Source organism: Barbatula barbatula (genome assembly GCF_947034865.1).
Source record: "Barbatula barbatula genome assembly, chromosome: 1".
Taxonomy (NCBI): domain Eukaryota; kingdom Metazoa; phylum Chordata; class Actinopteri; order Cypriniformes; family Nemacheilidae; genus Barbatula; species Barbatula barbatula.
This window is the reverse complement of record NC_136766.1, coordinates 23,746,020-23,766,274: the sequence shown is the minus strand read 5'-3', so window position 1 is coordinate 23,766,274 and position 20,255 is coordinate 23,746,020. Positions and strand designations below refer to the sequence as shown.

Sequence of the window (20,255 nt, the reverse complement as noted above, 5' to 3'; positions counted from 1 at the left end):
AATCATTCATAGCATTTAATGAACGTAACGTTTCAAATCGATAACCCATTTGCAAACTGAGGTTAAATTCTTCGGAACAGATTTGACTGATATCACTGTGAAATGTTCAACATGATCATTATATTCCGTCTACCTCGATTGATCCATGGTTTCTACAGTAGAGGGCGTTGTAGTATACTTTTTAAGTTTGCATGTATACAATACGATTCATTTTCTTTGGTTCAGCTTATAGATTTATTTGTAATTTTATATATATACAGTTGAAACAAATAGAAAACTTATGAGAAACATAAAAACTGGTAAAAACAGTTCACCCCCGAGTTAAATGTTAGTGGTATTTTGAGCTTTATGGTATTTTTTCAGACAGCATATATCGTGATACAAGAAGGTATAAAAGATATCCGCTTATTGTTTTATATCTTCACGACAAGGACATTCAAAATATTAGCATCAATCTTTTGTTACTAATGAATCATGTGCAAGACTCATTCTGCATAGCCTTCAGTAATCCCCCGTTCAATAGCGTTTGTGGGCTGATAGTCTAAGCCAGTCAGGTCTGTTTGTGAAAAATGCCTTTAATTGCATCACTTTCAGCAAAATCTACTATATAAAACATTGTGTTTAGGGCACAGCAGGCAGTGCTGGATACTGAGCCACAGCTCGGGAGCAGCATTAACAGCACCGAAGATGCTAGGCACCTTTGATGATACGTACAACAACTCTGCTCATGATCTGAATAGAGAAGAGGAGCTAAAATAGATTTTATTCTCTGAGATTTCATTTGAAATAGTATTTCTGGAATGTTGGGGGAACAAGCTCATGCAAAATGAATTGCACTGCACTGGGCTAAACATTCTACTGCTTTTTTACAGCACCTACACATTACAGATTTGAGAATAAAAAAACCAATTGGCACATTTCCAAAGTTTTACATGGGTAAAGGTGTGACATCAAGATAAGAGAAACAAAATGACCCCGTGATCACAAAAAGCCTTGCGTGGCAGAACACGAAACATCGTTTTAATACCAATTTAAATACACTTTAGTCATTCATTCTTGAACTGGGCATATATATTTTTGTCAAATTTTAATTGAATTAAAATGTACATTTTTGTTTTATTGTTAAGTGTGTTAATATAATCATCCAGGCTGTGAATAGATTTGCCTTTTTTAAAGGTCCCTTGTTTTGCATCTATATTAACATCTATAGTCCATCTACACAATTATAATATTTATGTATATCATATTACCTGGTTTATCTGATTTACCCAGCGACTATGACTTTACATTATATATTGCCATGTTTTTCTATTTTCAACATATAACCTGACTTTTCTGCAACAGTGAATCTACATTTAGATATAAAATGAGAATAACTGAAATTATTACATTACATACAGTTAATTCAGGGGTTATGGCTGTGGTTGCTAAACCAACAGCCTCAGGGATGTCCACACAAAATGAATTTACTATTACAACACTGTTCACAACGGCCTCTTTACGTTTTTGTTAAACACTTTATCTTCAAAAATAGTTTTTGACAGTGACAATGACATTAACAATAACTTCATAGCGGTTTACGCTAAAACTATTAAGGTAAATAAAATACTTTTAATTGTATAAGAACCAGAGTAACCTGGTTGAAATCTACCCTGAACCATGACGACTGGTTTTTATATGACTGCAATATATGATCAAAAAGACATCCAACTGCTATCAATCATGAAAAAAGTAATTTTAAAGCGACAGAGAAAAATTATAAGACGTGGTCATATTAAGATCACACATATCAAAATTACAAAGTGAAAAAAACCTTTTCAAAAGTGTTTGGTGTAAAAAATGAAATGGTTGTCAAATTAAAATACAGTTGTGGCATATAAAAATCTTTCATATTTAAAGTGTAAAATTAGAGTTCTGAAATAAAAAGGAGATATAAAGAGGGGGATGAGAGGGGTAAGAATTAGAACATTAGAATGTACCTAATAATAAATAAATAAATAAACCCCTGCCATTTCAGGTGAAGGCATGTTGTAGTTCTGCATTTTTATGTTAAACCATCATTCTGCAGAATGGAATTCTAATTCCTAGATTATCAACCCTGTAACCCATAGAACAGAGTGTTTTAGAAATTGTAATTCCCCTTCAAACCTTTTCAAGACAGTGTTTATAGACATTCTATAGCTTTAGAGCTTTATCAAGCATTGTAATGTTTTAATTCTTTTGCACAGCCAATAGAAGCAATTGCTCAGAGACTGGCAACTAGAGAGAACACAAGTCTCTCTCCTGAGCTTTAGTCTCTCTCCTGAGCTTAACCACTGCACTCCAGTGCAACCCCCTCTTTATAACCAGGCAAAGCTGGAAAGGCCTAAAACAAACTTAGAGGTATGTGAACATTCTGAGTTTGATTTCCAGTGTCAATAAGACCGGCAGCCGGTATGTGAGTGAATGAGTGTGTGTCTATGTGTCTGCTCAGCAGTCAGCTGACTTTGGGGTGTCTCTGTTCTCTTCTGACAGTGGAGCTGAATGTTCCTTTAGCTCAATTTCTTCACACTCTTCCTTTTTTTTGTCTTCTGCTGGGTAAACCACTACGCAGAACTTCTGTCCCAGGTATGTTAACTTGTCTAAGAGACAAAAACAGGTCAATTTCAATGTATATACACTTAATTAAACATTTATATAAACATACCTTATAAGATATATTATACACTGTACATTTTTTACTTGAACAACATGATTTGTTTAATAAAAATATATATATTTAAAATAAAAAACACCCTTTTATATTCTGCAGTAGGACTCTGTTCTGTTATCAAATATACAAAACCAACAACACAGGGGTATCGTCAGCTACTGTACTGTATATTTCACTCACCAACAAATGTATCGAAACACTGAGGCTTGTTCTCCCAGTACACGCCCAAGAAATAAACAGGGATGCCAGTAAGCATGATGGCCAGGCCAATGCCACACACCACCGGCTCAGAGTACAGGGAGAAAATCAGCAGAAAAGCCCAGAACAGCAAGTAGATGACAGGCCACACCAGACTGATCTGTGAAGAGCAGATCGAGTTCAGGTTAGCGCTCAGAAAAAGATTTGACAATAGTCAACATTCCATTATATTATTATAATTTATAATCAAATACTAGGTGTGAATATTGTAAAATGAACTAGATAATAATGTCATCATACCTGTAAATGAATACATATTTACCAGTTCTGGTTCATGGGAAGAGTTTACAAAGAAATAGATTTGCTAAACACACATATGGTCCATATGGTCTGTTGAACAATGTTTTTATGTGGTAATTTTTAAAATTCAAAAAGATAAATAATTGTCAGGTGTCCTCTTGTCACCAAGATTTGAGTGTTCAATAAGACTTACTTTAATGGGTCGGTGGATATCTGGTTCTTTAATCCGCAGCACAATCTGCCCGGCGACAGTGACACCGTAGAAGAGGTAGTTGATAAAGCCCACATAGTTGATGAGTGTGTACATGTCACTAGTGCACAGCATCAAAAGCGTGGAGATACACTGCATTAGAGACAGAGGACAACGGTATTTAGATCATCTTCATTTGGTAAAAGTCAAATAAAACATCTTTATGATGATCAATTTATGCAGGACACAAAATCAAGTGACTGAAAGGAGCCTAAACTTTGAATGCAGCAATTCTGTTAAGCTGAATTAAATAATGCAGAACAAGAATTAGACCGAAGCACTTTAATAGAGTATATCGCTGCTGTCGTACAAATTTCGACATCCGAGGTTGCAGAAGCGCAGCAGTTATATGAGATATATGAGGTATAATACTCACCGTAAAGAGCAGAGCTGGAATTGGGGTGCAGCGCTTCACATGAATCATAGCCAGTAGGCTGGGCAGATGACCTTCACGTGCACCCGCGAAGAACAGCCTAAACAAAATGAACACAATCCAGAGATACTGTTATTCACAGTGCAATTACTGTCAGTGGAGGGGAGCATATAAAGAACAACAGACACACGGACAGACAGACAGACAGCGAGTCTTGGATGTAAAGAACACTGTTGGATGTAAAGACTTTAGATTCAGTACAAAATAAAAGTCCTTGTTTTTCATGAATGAACAAATAATGGATGGATGGTCGAACGTATGGATGAAGGGAGGGAGGGACTGACCGAGAGGATGTGAAAAGGGAGCCGTTCACCCCCCCAAATGTGGACAAGGCCACAGAGATGGGCATGATCCATGACATCACTCCCAACAGCTTCTCACCAAACGTCTGGGAGAGAGCAACAGAGTGGTGAGGACAGAGAGACAAGCAGGGGAATCTAGGATATCGGTTGAATACATGCTTTATCTGTATCGTCTGTGTTTCATAAAGGATTCATGAAAGTCATTGGAACAGAATGCAGAAGATTCTGGAGTCTGATATATCTATTTATATGGATATTGCCTGGCATCATACCAAGTATCAATCCAAAAAGCTTTAGAAATTGATACTTGGCTAGATATGTCAAAGAATCTCCTGTGTAAAGCAAAACAATAAAAGCTAACATTAGCCATTGATGCGTATGTAAGTAAATAAAAAGATAAAATATTTCCATCTGTGACAGTCTGGTAGCATGTTTTGGGTTTTGGTATTGTAAGAACGTGTAGAGTTTACTCACCACAGCAACAGCATTAGAAGCCAGCAGCTCTTGAGGACTCATGGCAGTGACGTAAGCAATGTTAGCAAAAACGTACACGAAAGTCACAAGGGGTATGGAGATAAAGATAGCACGGGGGAGGTTTCTAAGGGGAAAATCAAAGAGAAATGTCAAAACCAAAAAATATATTGCTTTCAGCGTGTAAAATTCACCAGTGTTTTTGTGTCATAATAATAATTCAGATTGACAAACTGCTGACCATTCTGATCATTTACATGCTTTACTGAACAAGAGGCTGGCCTTTTGTAATATATTAGTAACGTTTGTCTTGTTAACACTTATTAAATATTGACAATAGTGTATTGAATTACTGTGAGCACTTTAGAATAGAGTTGGCTTACACATATGGGTCAACCAGTTCCTCCGTGACATAATTGAGAAAGTTCCAGCCGCCATAGGCAAATGAGCCCTGTAGAAATGCCAGAGCGATCAGACCAACATCATAGTCTTGAAATGGCTCGAAAGCGTTTGCCGGTTCCAACCAGTAATACTCGCCTGAAAAACGTAAATAAAGGCTTGTTATAACAGACTTTAGAACATTGCAGCTGGTTTCAACCTTCTCAAAAGATGTTTTAGGGGACTACAAAGTAGTTCAAAACTGTCTGATTTGAAGATCATAAAAAATATATTTTGAAGAACGTTGGAAACCAAAGAACATTGGCCTTCATTGACTTCCATTGAATGCACACAAGAGCAGTGTCATTTTCTCAAAACACATTATTTTGTGTTCTTTTGAAACTGCCATTTTGCAGTTCTGTGCCTTTAGACAAATATGACCTTGTTTTTCAACAGGGGTTCCCACCACTTTAAACTAGGTTTAACAAGACTGCCCTACTGTGCCTTCAATCTTTATGTTCCCAAAGTCACTGGACTAAAAGCACATTTCTAGGGTCAGGTCTTTGTCACATGTACTCACTGACCCCTTTCTCCAGCGTACGTGACCCAGAACAGCCGACGTAAGAGAAAAGCCAATACCAACTAACCCAAATCCAGTGTTCTTTAGAGTTTCTACATGAAATAACACCTGTCACTCTAATATTATCAGGACAGTATCTGAGCTAACAGGCATCAGCAGTGTGATCATTACTGAATCCTCTCTGCCGCACCAGCTGCAACGGCAGCATTATCAGTGTTATTCTTTATTCAAGCCTTTGAACCCACTGACATCTGCTGAGACAACCACGCAGAAAGGTGAAGTGCTGTGCTATCCGTTTTTCTGGATATTTTACTATGCTTGGGAGGCGGGGCAATGGGATGGAGAGTCTCGCACAAGCACCGCACAACTCCACAAACCCACGTACATGCACATTTCCAAACAGAATTACTCATACCTTCTTCAGACAAGAATGCACAGTATAAAACGTCAATAATTTAGCGTGCACAGATAAATAATGTGTTTCATATATTTGTCATCACACGACGTAAACAGATGGTGCTTACCCTTGCAGATTTGCACGATGCCCATGATGATGATGAGAATGAGGGCCAGGAGTTTCCCCGCGGTGAAGATATCCTGTACTCGTGTTGCCCAGCGCACGCTAGCGCAGTTCACCCATGTCAGGAGCACTGCAACACACACCAATGTACATTGTTGAACACACACACAAACTATAAACTATCAGTGGGATTAAAGAACTCTTTACATTTTAAGTAACCTCGTATGCCAAGGATTTCACAAAAAATAAGTAACTGGTTACAAACAACACTGACTGGGTCCATTCCAGTCCAGTGTCTGCTAAATTTCAACAAAATAAAACCAGTAATGACAAAGTCATCCAACAGCAACGTGAAAGACTGACAGCATGACAAGACACATGACAACTGTGATAAAATCGTTATCAAATAAAAAATAATTTTTCACTTTTCCTAAATACAAATGTTTCTGTGAATATGAGCTTGTTTTCACTGCAGTATTTGAGGTCTGAAATTATACAGAGCATCTTTTCTGTCATTTTGAGCTGTTTTCGTTTCTGCAAATAAATGCAAATAGATCATTTTTATTTGACATTAGGTAGAAATGTTGTACAGAATGAAACTACAATGTTACCTAACACTTACCTCTTAATAGTAAATATAAACTGAAAATTGTCAGCTGTATATTTAAAGAAAAATGATGCATTATAAGCATAAGGTTTTCCTTAAACCTTAAATTTAACCTAAAGTCCATGTTATTGGTCAGCTACCATTACATACAAAATAACTTTTATCACATGCAGACACTTGCAGAACGCACGCACACTTCAGGTGGCATGTGACAGACATATTTGGTTATAAAATCAGGACATACTGCATGAAACCTGCCAATTCAATATACCACAACATTAAACTTTGACTCCTGGGCTTTAAAAACCTTGCAGAATATGCAAAACCATTGCTTCATAAATCGTGATTTTATATATGAACTCTTCACGTACAATCTAGTCAACAAGCAGCAACTTCGTTGCTTAACAGACAGACATTCAGACATTGTTCTGAGCATTTGACAAAACTATTAACAGAACAATGAACTACAAAGCTGTTTTGAGTGTAAACAGAGTCGGTGTGCGACGGCCAAAAACAGCAAGAGTTTGGCTCTCAGTCTGTGTCAAACTGCTCACACCTGGTAACAGCGGGAGTCGTGTCTATTCTCAACAGAGTCACTAACATTACAATGGGTCGAGTGAATGAGCTAGGGGGGTGTATTGTTACATGAAATAACTCTGATAATTACTATTAATAACTGAAGACACAAAAACAATCAAAACCATCCCAATTCAAAGTCACATAAAACACAACACAGCTTTGTTTTTTGTTTGTTTTGTTTTTTAACACTGCTTTATCTGTGTGTGAAAAGAACACTGTCTAGCTGTACAGAGCCATGACATACCCTCAACTTAGCCCAAGCTTGTTTTGAGATAAGGGGCCATGCGTTTCGGGAAATAGACAAAAGGGAATGTCTTTAAGGGTGAGGCCAGTACTTGTTTGTGAAACGTTTTGTGAAATAAATACATCACAGCCTAAGGTTATAGACTGGGTCTTCTTAACATTCGAGGCAACATTTTTGCACATTTTCGTGGAACTGCAGTCTAACACAAGCATAGGGTAGCGCATACAGCCTATAACAACAGGAATCTTGCATCAATAAGCTGCTTACACTGGAGGTCAAACACACACACACAAGCATACATGCACACACACACACACACACACACACGTTTATCCCCTAGCGATTGTAATATTTCTTAGACTAAATTAAAAGCAGAATCATGTGCCAAATATTTTGTAATATTAAACAGCCAGTTAATACAAAACACATTTGTCAAGAAGCTTTGTTCTTAAATGGAATTGAGTTTTACGTCGATACAGATAGCAGAGGTTACAATATTTGGTGTAGTGATCAGACGTTGTAATGCTTTCTTTTCCAGGAAAGAATATAATAATACCGTATGTTTTATATTGGTTAAGTAATTTTCAGTTTTATAATAATTTAAATGGATTTTACAAACTCAAAGCACTACTGTATCGCATATCACACTTTCTTCAATACCGTTCAGCACTAATGTGAAGCACACAGCACAGTTGGATTCCCAATTGCTTTCAATGCTTCGTGGTGTTTGTTACAACTGTAAGTAAGTTGAAGTATATATATTTGACTGTGAAGATTGCTTCTGGGAAATTACCCTGCCGTTGGTTGAGAAGCAGGCTAAGGCTTTGGTGGTCAGTATTACTTTGTATTCTGTATTGTTAAATATGTAATGCAATATTTGATGTTGTCTTTTATTTCGTTTATTTGAACTTTTAGTTCTTCGGTGTTATGGTGTTAATAAACATCTGTAGATGGAACTGAAGTCTCGCTTTCAATCGATGGGCTGCATAATAATTGTAAAAAACTCATCACAAACATATGAATGGCATGCCTTAAGGTCACCATGAACTCAAAGTGTTTTACCCGATTGTTAGAAATGATTTATCTGTGCATCACGATTATTTTTCAAAACTCATTTGCACTTGTAATCTTTAATCAAAAACATTAAGCTCCTCTCTCCCTCTCGACCACAACTCTTCACCACATGACGTCACCAACAGAAAAGAAGTAGGACTACTGTACGACTGTCCAATGGCCAGGCATTTTCAGTGCGCCCCTCCAGGCCCAACGTACAACGAACCAATCAAAAAGGGACGGCAAATTAAAACCCCGCCCTACATTTTTTTTCAGATTTCAGATGCCGTTTCAGTCAGATATACGTCACGATACGGAAAAGAAGTCAATTGCAACTCCCGTTTCATAGTGACTTTAAAGGGATACTCCATCCAAATATTTTAATTCAGTCATGAATTACTCACCCTCTAGTTGTTCCCAACCTGTATGAATGTGTTTGTTCGGGTGAACATGAAGAAAGATATATGGATGAATTCTAAGGACAGCATTTGACTGAGGCATCATTAACTACCATAGTAGGAAAAATATTGTATTTGTTTGGTCTGTTGAACACAAAGCAGTTCTGGGGCACCTTTGACTTCTACTATGGTAGTCAATGATGTCCCACAACTGTCAGTTGCTACCATTCTTCAAAAGATCTATCTTCGTGTCCAACCGAACAAAGAAATCACACAGGCTTACAGGTTTGAACAACTACAAGGTGAGTAATACATGACAGAATTTTCATTTTTGGGCGAACCCCTTTAAGAGACACAATGGTAACTACAGTACTAAGTCTCAAATCTTTTGTGTGTTTATTTTGTGTTTTTCCATTTTTGGCAAATAAAGATGAATTTTACTTTATCTTTCCATTATTTAGTTATAAAATGTAAATAGATACCATAATAAGTTTATTAAAATATATTCTTTAGGTCACGATAATCATGTTTTCACTTTCTGATATTGTGAGAGCCTTTTTCAAGGCTTAAACGTGTCACAATTCATGAAAATACATGAAATTCTGCTAAAATTCCAATCCAAATCTAAAATTCAAAATAATACATGGTAAATGGCAACATAATTAAACTGCATAAAAACTATGTCTATACTAGGCGGGGATACGCCTATACAGTACTTTTTAAAACGTTCCCTACACAGGCCGCCAACTGGGTTTTGGCACAGCCATAAACATCTAACTACAAACAAATTTCTCAGAATTGCAGTACTAGATCTAGAACTGCAGGTACAAAGGAGTCGTCTAAAAGAACAAAGTCATCCGGTAAAACTGTGCTATAGTGTCCACTTTTGCCCTTTCATTAACATCCTGTCGCTCTCCAAACAAAACAAACGCAAAGCTAAAGAAGCAGAAAAAAGGCAACATCTGGCCAGTGTATATTCTAGCACAACAATTACTTTCTAGTCGAGCACAATGCTTTGATGTCCAACCTTCTCAGGAGACAAAGTTGAGATGCATTGATGAATGGTGGGTAAGCTACTAAGATGTAATGTTTTAGTGCAGCCTAGGCCATTTAGATCTGCCTTGCAAGACAAACACTAGAAGGTAAATAGTAAATGATTAAACATCTTGTGTGTTTCACACCTAATATGCCCTTATATCACCTGTAACATGTCCTTCCCTTGACATCTGTCTTTCTTTCTCTGTGTATCTGTTTGTCTGTCTACACACAGCCTGCAGTATTTTTAGCTCCAGTGTGAAGTGAATGAAAGGCCACGCTCCAGGCTTCTTGACGCCACAGAGAACCATCATGCCATTTATCATTACACATCCCTCTCTCCATCAGTCTCATCCCACTCTAAACACTTTCCCACAACCCTTCCATCCCCTTTACTCATGTGTGCCTTTATTCTCATTGATTCACACATCAAGCCATATTTTCCTTTCCTTCAATGGTCCTTTGTTCATTCTCTCATTCCACTGTGAATTGACCCCATGGCCAAATGTGAGAGACTTTGTCGACAAGGTAATGTCGCAAAGAAGCATTTTCCGGACAGTATGTCTAAAGTACACAAGTGTTACACAAGTAAATCACAACCAGGTGTGGAAACTTCTATGATGAGTATAAAATAATGTTTTCTGTCTAGAAAAGTAACATCTTGATCTCTTTAAAACTGTTCCGAGGAGACCCCAATACATCTAAACAAGCCACACATCTCTTACACATGAATGTGGCCAGTTAACTGTGCTTTCTGCCTTCATGTTTTCTGTCTCTGAAGTGACGTATGGAACCTCTCCAATACAAGCACCAAATAAAACTGTGAGACATTCTTTGTTACCAAATAGTTTCTCTATATGCTATTGGTTGGTGATGGAGAAGCCCAAAGCAATAGCAGTAGTAATGCAAACATTCAGTTAAAAGTAAAGATTCATTGTTTCTTTGTGGTACTCACACAAGCAGATGGCAGCAAGTAACCTCAGCCCATTCTCAGGGGGGAAGCAGGTGGGAAACAGGGGCTGCAGAACATAGTTGGAGAAGGTGAGTGCGATGACAGCCTGATTTGTTGGGTAGATCACCAACACAGCAATCCACAACCGCAGAAACCTGTAGAACACAGAGGTTAGAACATATAACATAACATATATAGATCATGCACATATAACAATGCTCCCATTCTTAATATAGCACAGGTGTATATAGGGATTATGACTGCCCACACTCGGTGTCATTGTAAAAAACTGAATTTGGGATAAGCAAGAGTTATTGGCATATGAACAATGCCACATGGCTCACACCATCACAATTACTTGAGCGGAGAGCAGACCGGAAGCAGGGATTCTAACATTGTTAACATGCCTGTTACTATCCAATGAGGGATAATGGTGTTAACTCATTTACAAAAAGAGATTAGATGGAGGTACGTACTGCTATAAAAACATGGAATTTGGAAGAATTGAATGTCAGTCTTCATGAGCTTCAAGGCAGAACTGAAGGTTTTCACTTGATCTCATTTGCTGATTCTGTTACTGCCAGCATATACAGTATTTTAACCCGATGAAGCTGTACTCGAGACAATTTCGTATCTGAGCAAAGATCACCACAATCTTACTCATCGAGGAACTACCATGTCAAAATGACCCAAACAACTTGGATCAGCATTATTACTTAAGGCACCAGCCTACCAATAATAAGTAAGGTTACAAGCAATAATACTTTATGACACTATGGCATTCTCAGGTGCCATTAAACCAATAATATGCACATTCAGAACATCTTACCCTGCCAGCCCTCCGAAGATGTCCTTGACATAAGAATAGTCACCTCCGGATTTGGGAATAGTGACACCCAGCTCGGCATAGCAGAGCGCACCGATTGCTGTGATGACACCTGTAACGATCCATACGATGAGAGCCAGCCCCACTGAACTGGCATTTTCCAATACTCCCTTCGGACTGACAAAGATTCCAGATCCAATGATGTTACCTGCAAGAGAGAACACACAGAGTAAGACTTGTAATCTAAAAAAAAGATTACAAACAGGGTCAGTGGGTCCAGGGCCCCAGGGTGTCTGAATGTCAGGAAACTCCCGCTAAGTGAGGCCCAGATTTTGGAACAAAGCCACTGCCGATGTAAAATGTGCATGGATAGATTAATTTTGCTGGAATTTTGTCACATAAATTTATCATTTCAGTTCCTGGTCAACAGTAACAGTGCCCGAAGACCGTATTGCAGCTTTGATATTCTTTGAATTGTGACTTTATCACTCGTTCAAGGCCATAAAACATACTCGAAATGTGTAACAGGGAACCATTTGAAGAGTAAAGGATAAAGTACAGCTCTCATGTGATGATTTAATCCATCAATGCGCTCCCCAATACCTCCATCTCTCTAAAAGTGCTGGTTATAACAGACCTATAGCTCTGAGGGAATTTACTGAAGAGCTTTTATTTAGCAGCCATTTGAGAGAAAAACATTATTCAAAGTAAAGGATTAACTTTGCTTAATCAGGGATGCACACGTGTACTGTAAACCACTCGCAAAATATAGAGATCAGCGAGACCTCCCAGTGACAATGAAAAATGGGTTGATATTACAGAAGCACTGAGGAGAAACGGCACACAGCCTATGAATCAAAATAAAATGAAGATGTGACTGATGAAGGCGGGAACCAAGAGAAGGGAAAGTAGTAGGTGGTGAGAGAAAGTCAGAGACAGCAGACTGCAATTTGTCGAGTCAGTACTCAGGTTGAGTAATGGACTACACACAGCAAACAGATGAGGGGAGGGGTCGGGGTGAGCACGTTTCAGCCTGCTGTTACAGAAAGGTCTTCTTGACCCTTGTTTTATCATAGCTTCACTTCTTCTTAGCTATAAGCATTAAAACAAATCCAGAAATCCCAGAAGCTTCTTTCTTTCTTAAATTATAACATGAAAAATGACAATGGAATGACTGAATGACAATCAGGAATATTTCTACCAAAGCCTTGTGAAGAGCTCACAAACATAGAGGGCAACGGTCAAAAGTGACTTCTTCAAGTAGGAAGACCCTGTGACTCAAGACAAACAGGACAAAGACCAAAGCACAAAATGCTGATCTGGTATGAACTGTAATTCCACATAGGACAGTAAAAGAGAGAGTCATTATCAAAGCCTTTAAAACGTGTACTCTCCTCTCTCATTCGCCTATACACGTCAAAGCCGATAACACGGCTGATAGTGGACATTGAGGTAAGGTTGATGAATGAGCCGCATTTTTTCTGACTGTGGGTTTCTCTTGGGGATCGTCATTGAGATGAATGTTCTGTGAATCATGTTGGATTGTGTATGCTGAACACAGACACTGTAAGCAAGTAATCACATGTTTTCTTCTGCAACCCATGCGTGTCACATGATGCATTTGCAGGATAATCCCACATAATACATTATCCATAAAATCTTATCAGATCATTCAGCTTCTGTTTTATTCTGTGCTCTCAAACAGGTCAGCCAGGATATAATTATCTCACACTTGGACATCAAAGTACAAGTTACACAACTTTACATGTTCTAATGTGTTTATGAAGGTAAATCAGTAGCAAAACTTGAGAGCAAGTAGATTTTAATTTGTAAAGTAAGTATATGTACCTGTACACTAAAATGTACACTCGCAGCCCCATTGTGAAAAAGGAAGTTGAATGTTGAGATTTGCACTCGCGGACAAAACTCACAAATCTAAGTCTTGTGAATTTAAAGTTGCAGAAAAATAGTCACAAATGTGTAAACTGGCATATACAACATGCATTGGCAGATACAAATGCATTGCATATATTTACAAGTTTTCCCAGATTTTCAGATTGGAATTGCAATAACAAATAGGCATCTACAACCTCTCAAACCTGTCGCTGCAGTTTCAAATCTTCCCGCCTTGACTATTGCTACTATTTTCGCGATAAACCCGTTGCAAAACTAACTGGTGCACTTGAAAGCTCAGAGGCGAGAGAAAAAGGTGTATTTGATGATGTCATGCGGCTGAGCCATACCGCCCCTAACGGCAGGAAAATCACAATGAAATGATCTAGGAAATAATAATATTTTTTTTAAAATACTACCGTTTTCACTTAAGCGAAACCATCACACTTATGTATTCTATCATGTATAACTATTCCATGAATTATACTATCTTGTATCGATAACCTTCCTTAATGTATTTTAATGACTTCACTCTGTATACTATCGATATTTCATTGTGTACTATGGTTTGTTTTAAAATATAATGCCAGGCTGACTACAATGCCACCATAAACAATATTGGGGTTGTGGGTTTAACTGGAAGTTTTTTTCTCATGGAAGGTTTGGATTTTTACAGATGAGCTTAAAATATTGAATCAATATTTAGTGTACAGTTATTTACTCATGTGGTCATTACTAGCCGCAGGATAATGCATCCAGTCGGTCGTTATGGCAGAATAAACCCCTCCAGTGTGATACAAGAACTGATTCTGATCATTCTGATAAAGGAGCCTTACACAATGACGGGCTGACTGTATGTTATTTAATATGATCTTTTTCATCAGCGAACTTGCTTCAGCTAAATTAGATTGTTAATTAGGTTGCTAATTTATACATCACCCTTATCAGATCCAAGATCATATATACCTGAAATAATATTTTGCAGATGGGGTAGAAAAGCAATATACTGTTATATATAATAAAGGACAAACTAAGAACCAAGAAAGTAAAAGGGAATGAAATAGAAAAGTTAACTTTTAGTAAAAAACTGGCAGTAAGTTGAATTTAAGTAAAGGAGAATGTATTTATTGATTTATAGTTTGACCTTAAATTAAATATTATATTAGTGACTAAAAAACGTTTGTGATTTTCCTGCCGTTAGGGGGCGGTGTTGCTCAGCCACATGACGCCATCAAATGCCGCTTCTTCTTTCACCTCTGAGCTGCACAAGTTCGTTTTTCAACGGGTTTATCACGAAGGTAATAGCAAAAGTCACAAAAGGTTACTGCAGTAACAGTTTTGAGAGGTTGTAGATGCCTATTTGTGGTTGCAATTCAAATCTGAATCTAGGAAACGTGTAAATATGTGCAATGTATTTGTACCTGCCAATTTACAGTATTTTGTAAATGCCAGTTAACAAATTTTTGTGACTACTTTTCTGCAACTTCAAATTCAGAAGACAGATTTGTGAGTTGTTTCCACGAGTGCAAATCTCAACATTACAGGTACATATACTTCCTTTACAAATTAAAATCTACATGCTCTCAAGTTTTGCTACTGATTTACCTAGCGTTTCTTGTTTCAGCCGGCTTGCGTGTTTTATGCTATTAACTGACTATAGCGAAATCAGCAGGAAATACTGACATCAACAGGTTTCATGCTCGGATCTTTAAACAGGGCGATAGATCATTGTGCAAACTTACATGGAGGGGTCATGCTGACTCAACTGGAACAAAATGCAGATGAATTTCCTTTTCACACAGCATCCTTTTGCTTCCCTACTGGCAACATAATCCCTGATTCCAGTTTTTAAATCTACTCTAGAATGTATCATATTGTGTTAAACCCTGTCAATCACATCATAGCGTAAGAATTGAATAACAGGCAATAATGAAACCATGTTTAAACTCCACTATTGTTACGCACTGTAATTTTTTGGTTAATTTCTTGCCTTGGTCTTGATCTAGTAAAAGCCAGAGCTGGGTGTCAGCAGTATGTAAATGTGTCTCAGCAGGGCATCTGTAAAAATTAATACTTGTATGCCTTCAGGTTGGGCTGTTGCTTCAGTAAGATTGCTGAGTGACTTGCCCTGAAGGGACTTCTATATCAGTTTCTATATCATTGATTTTTTTGTACACCTCTATTGATCTGACTGTTCAAGTAAAGAAAATCATAGCCAGGTGCTCCTTTTACAAACCCTCATAAAAATGTTAGAGTTTGGGCTAATGAAGAAAGACATCAACACAGGACAGCAATTGTCCCTAAAAAATTCCTCTAATATGATGACATGACGTATGCTTTACAACAGCAACAGGATGTATTTACTATAGTCACTAAACTTAGGATAAATAGTGAAGATGGTTTTCAATTGGATTAACAACTAAACAACAAACAATATATCCTTTACATTGTAGTGTCTTTGAAAACTCACTTCTAGACACTGAAAGTGCAGGTTTCAGTTTCACATAGAGCTGGAACTAGGAAAATGGAAGTGCATGGCATGCCATAAAATATATCTGGTGTTGCTGACTGGGCATATCTAGTTTGGCCTAGCTCGAGTTTTGTACTGTTCCACAATGTACCAACCCTGCTAAAAACAACAGGAACATCACTAAAATTCTAATGTTTCTAATGTTAAATTCTTCTGTGCTGGTAATGTGTTGTGTTCTGTTCGTGGATTGTTACCTGGCCGATGGGAACCACATATGATCCTATAATAATACCCAAGACACACTATTTGGTTTTAATGGTAAAAAGATAAAGTATTGTATTGGAAGCCTTTTTTTTACTAAGAAAAGTATGAAGGTATTTTTGGTGCAAAACAAATGTGAGAGTGGAATTTGGAGTTGTAAAGTTTGGCCACACATGTGTATCAGTAAATTTGAAAGTTACAAACTTGAAGATTTTTTTCTCTCCCGCAAACAGGAAACAGCAGTTACACCTTCTTGAATGAATCCTTCAGTGCAAATGCACAAATTAAATTCTACAAATCACAAACTAAGATACCCGTGCAATTCAATTTTTTGCTACAATAACTGCAGTAAATATGGTGCAAACACATTCACACGCCTGCACCAAAAGAAGTGTGTTCACAGACGAAGTATGGCACTTCCACAAATCAAACTGTGAACTCATGTTCGTGATTTGTAGATTTGGATTCAAGAATGTGTAACTGTTGTGTTTGCAGGAAAGAAAAATCTACAAGTTTTCAAATTCAAATTTTGACTCTCTTACCATAAAAAACCTTCATTGAAAATAACCTACGAAAGGCATGTTAGATGTTGCTTTACAAAAACTCTCAAAGGCACATGTCTGCAAATTCTTTCCATTCTAACAATCTCAACTGACTAGCATGGATCCGGCAAAACCGAGATAAAAAGGGGCTAAAGCCAGTAAAAAACCCTTTCAGTGTCATGTATAAATTCCATTTACTAAGGGTTTAGTGCAAAGGTTAGTAACAACGAGAATGGCAGCAGTTATAAAGTATTTTGAGAAGTGTAATGAAGCACACCAAGAAGAAAGGCTTTAGGAAAGCTTTGAATGAACCGCAGCGACAATCACCTGATAATGATGTTCACGTGGGGCAGAATGAGAGCATGTGAATGTGTGACCAGATCAAGGTTGCTGGAGGGGATTATCATACAGCAGTTAAAATATGGATTGAGATTATTTTGGGTGGGTTGGTGTTATCTGGTGTTGATTTTGATTAAATCTTATCGCCAAAAAAAATGTTTATTGCTTAATGTTGCAATAAATTACAAGTTTACTTGAAGAGAGTTCAGTTACTCTGTGCAATTCACAGGAGTTCAGTCACGATTACTCTACTCACTTGCTGGGTCTGTTCTGACTAGACTTCCCAGTTAGTTTTATTGGCAGACCACAACTGCATGTTATATACTGTCAAGAATGATTAAAGGAGTAGTTTACCTTCAAAATGAAATTCTGTCATCATTTACATGCCCTCTTTTCATTTCCAACCTGTATGACTTTCTTTCTACCGAAGAAATTTTGAAAAATGTTGGTAACAGAAAAGCACAGCCGCCCATCCACTTCTATTAGAACCAATGCAAGTGAATGGGGGGATTTTAACAAAATTCTTCAATATATCTTCTGTTGTGTTCTGCGGAAGAAAGTCATACAGGTTTGAAATGACAGGGGAGTGAGTAAGGCCACGTTTTTCCTTTGCGTTTTGGAAAAGTTTCACGTACACATGACAGCGTTATCAAAACGATCTGCCTTTACACGGATACAGGAAAACGGATAAAACGCTGTAGTATGCACGCCAGGCCAGTGGATGGCGATGCCGTTGTGTAAAGAAACAGGACGTGCCTTGGCACATACACATTTATAAGCCAAAAGTGCTTTTTAATAAGTATATGTGTGTTTAAAGTCTGCGAATATAAAAAGTTTGTCTCCGCTGCTGTTATTGGTGCAGCAAATCCATTTAGCGGGGGAATCGTTAATACATAGTCGAGCAGCGAGAGTTCACAGAACGGGAAGCGGCCATATTGTTTTGGCTATATTCACTTGACTGAGCGCGTAATACAGAGGCATGTGACGTCATCGTTTTCAGAAAGGAAACGAAAAGGCGAAAGTTTCACTTTGAGACCCGTTTTCGAAAGTTTGTTCAAAATGCACACGGACGGACAATGTCCATAAAGCATACACCAGATAAGAAACTGCTGTATCTTTTAGGAGAAAACAAGAACTGGTGTGTTAGCTGCACAATATATGTCTGATGTCACAACAAAACAGTTAAATGTATATTTAACTTTTGTAAATCTTTGTTTAAACTATACCTTATTTCTGTATTTATATATTTACATATATTTAAAACCACTTTAAATGGCACTATATCACAATTTATTTTACTTTATTACAATTATTATCTTTCCTTTCGTTTGTTAACATACTTGCACTATTTATACGAAAGTACATTTTGTCATGCCAATCAAGCACACTTCAATTGAAATTGAGAGAGAGAGAGAGAGAGAGACAGAGAGAGAGAGAGAGAGAGAGAGAGAGAGAGAGAGTGAGAGAGAGAGAGAGAGAGAGAGAGAGAGAGAGAGAGAGAGAGAGAGAGAGAGAGAGAGAGAGAGAGAGAGAGAGAGAGTGAGCTTAGATCGACACTGGAAACACTCTCCAGCATGTGACACCCTTAGAGATGGTTTGGATGTCACTCCAAGGTCATTACAGGGCACTTTGATTATGACTATCGTTAATCGAAAATGTCTACTGTTAAAAACAACACCACACACTTATATAACAGAAGTCCATTGAATCACATGGATCATTTATAAATAAAGTCCGCTTTCCAGTTTCATTAACATTTATATGTCCCCTTCCCCAAGAAAAGGCCACCTGGAGGAGAGCGATGGAGGCAATATTTTCTGTAAATAAAGCGCATTGTTGACATTACAATACAACAAAAAGTAATAATGTGGCACTCACCAACAATAATACCACAAGCACTGACGAGACCAATCTCCTTCTTCAAAGCCACCGACGACTCTCCTGCAGCCGCCCCTGCTTCCGCCGCTCCATCCCCGCTGCCGCTCGCCGCGGCGCTGCCTCTTTGTCTCGGTCCATCTGTCATGCTGCTAATTGAGATGTTCAAGTCCTCGCTACGACGAGCAAATATTGAACGGTGATGCTAGGCTGTCTGATGGAAGAGCGCTTGTGGCCACGCGTCTGTCAGATCTCAAAAGACAATATGTTTTGTATGCATAAATAACCTTCCGCGTCAGCGTTCTTTCTTTATTTAATCTACGCGCTGCTTTCAATCATGCATTAGTCCGAACGTAGTTTGTATGTAATGGAAAGATTAGCAACAAGCAAGATGGGCGATTGCCGTTAAAGGGCAGCTATAAAGATTCAGAACAAGGCGCTGTCAATGCAACTGAAATGCATTGCATTTATTTACAGCATGGATAAAAGAAACACCTACAAAATATTCCAGTGTCCGTTCGTTGCAGTCTGAAGATTATCCACGTTTTAATCTTCGGTTTAAGCCAGAAAAAAACCTCGCGGAAATGAAGCAAACATCGATTTCCTTTTTCTTTCTGTGCGAATAAAACAATCCTTAATCCGCGTCGCTTCCTTGTTTTACTCTTAGCATGCACACGCCGACAGTCTACTGCCAGAGACCCTTGCCTTGCGCAAATCGATGTGCGCGCCGCTGAAGACAGTCGCCTCTCCAAGTGATATACCAAGGACCACAGTGATCCGATCGCCTACAGTCTGGAATATCCAGTCCATATGTTTACCCCATCCTCGACCGCCTCCATAAATACAGTGGGCCTCCTCCCCTTCATACGTCACAGGTACAGCTCTTTTTATGTGATCTGCACACCTCCCCATGAACCTCCAAACCTTTGAGCAGCACATCAATTAATATGACCTACCTATCATAGGTATGAAATAATAGACTATTTCCAATCGGTTCTTTCTACACATGTGGATGTCACTATCAAAATGTATGGATCTCATTAAACAAATGACAGAT

At 38.1% G+C, this 20,255-nt stretch overlaps 1 protein-coding gene across 1 annotated transcript; it reads right to left on the bottom strand.

Annotated features, from left to right (window-relative positions):
* Nucleotides 1–218: 218 nt before the first annotated feature.
* On the bottom strand, nt 219–20,053 carry slc7a8a (solute carrier family 7 member 8a). The gene is made up of 12 exons (XM_079455797.1): nt 19,698–20,053; nt 19,202–19,450; nt 11,822–12,026; nt 10,996–11,147; nt 6,129–6,254; nt 5,030–5,183; nt 4,650–4,773; nt 4,158–4,261; nt 3,817–3,913; nt 3,384–3,533; nt 2,873–3,050; nt 219–2,621 (listed from the first exon to the last, which is right to left on the bottom strand). The coding sequence occupies exons 2-12, from the start codon at nt 19,344–19,346 to the stop codon at nt 2,470–2,472; spliced, it is 1,587 nt and encodes a 528-aa protein (XP_079311923.1). The 5' UTR covers nt 19,347–19,450; nt 19,698–20,053; the 3' UTR covers nt 219–2,469.
* Nucleotides 20,054–20,255: the final 202 nt, after the last annotated feature.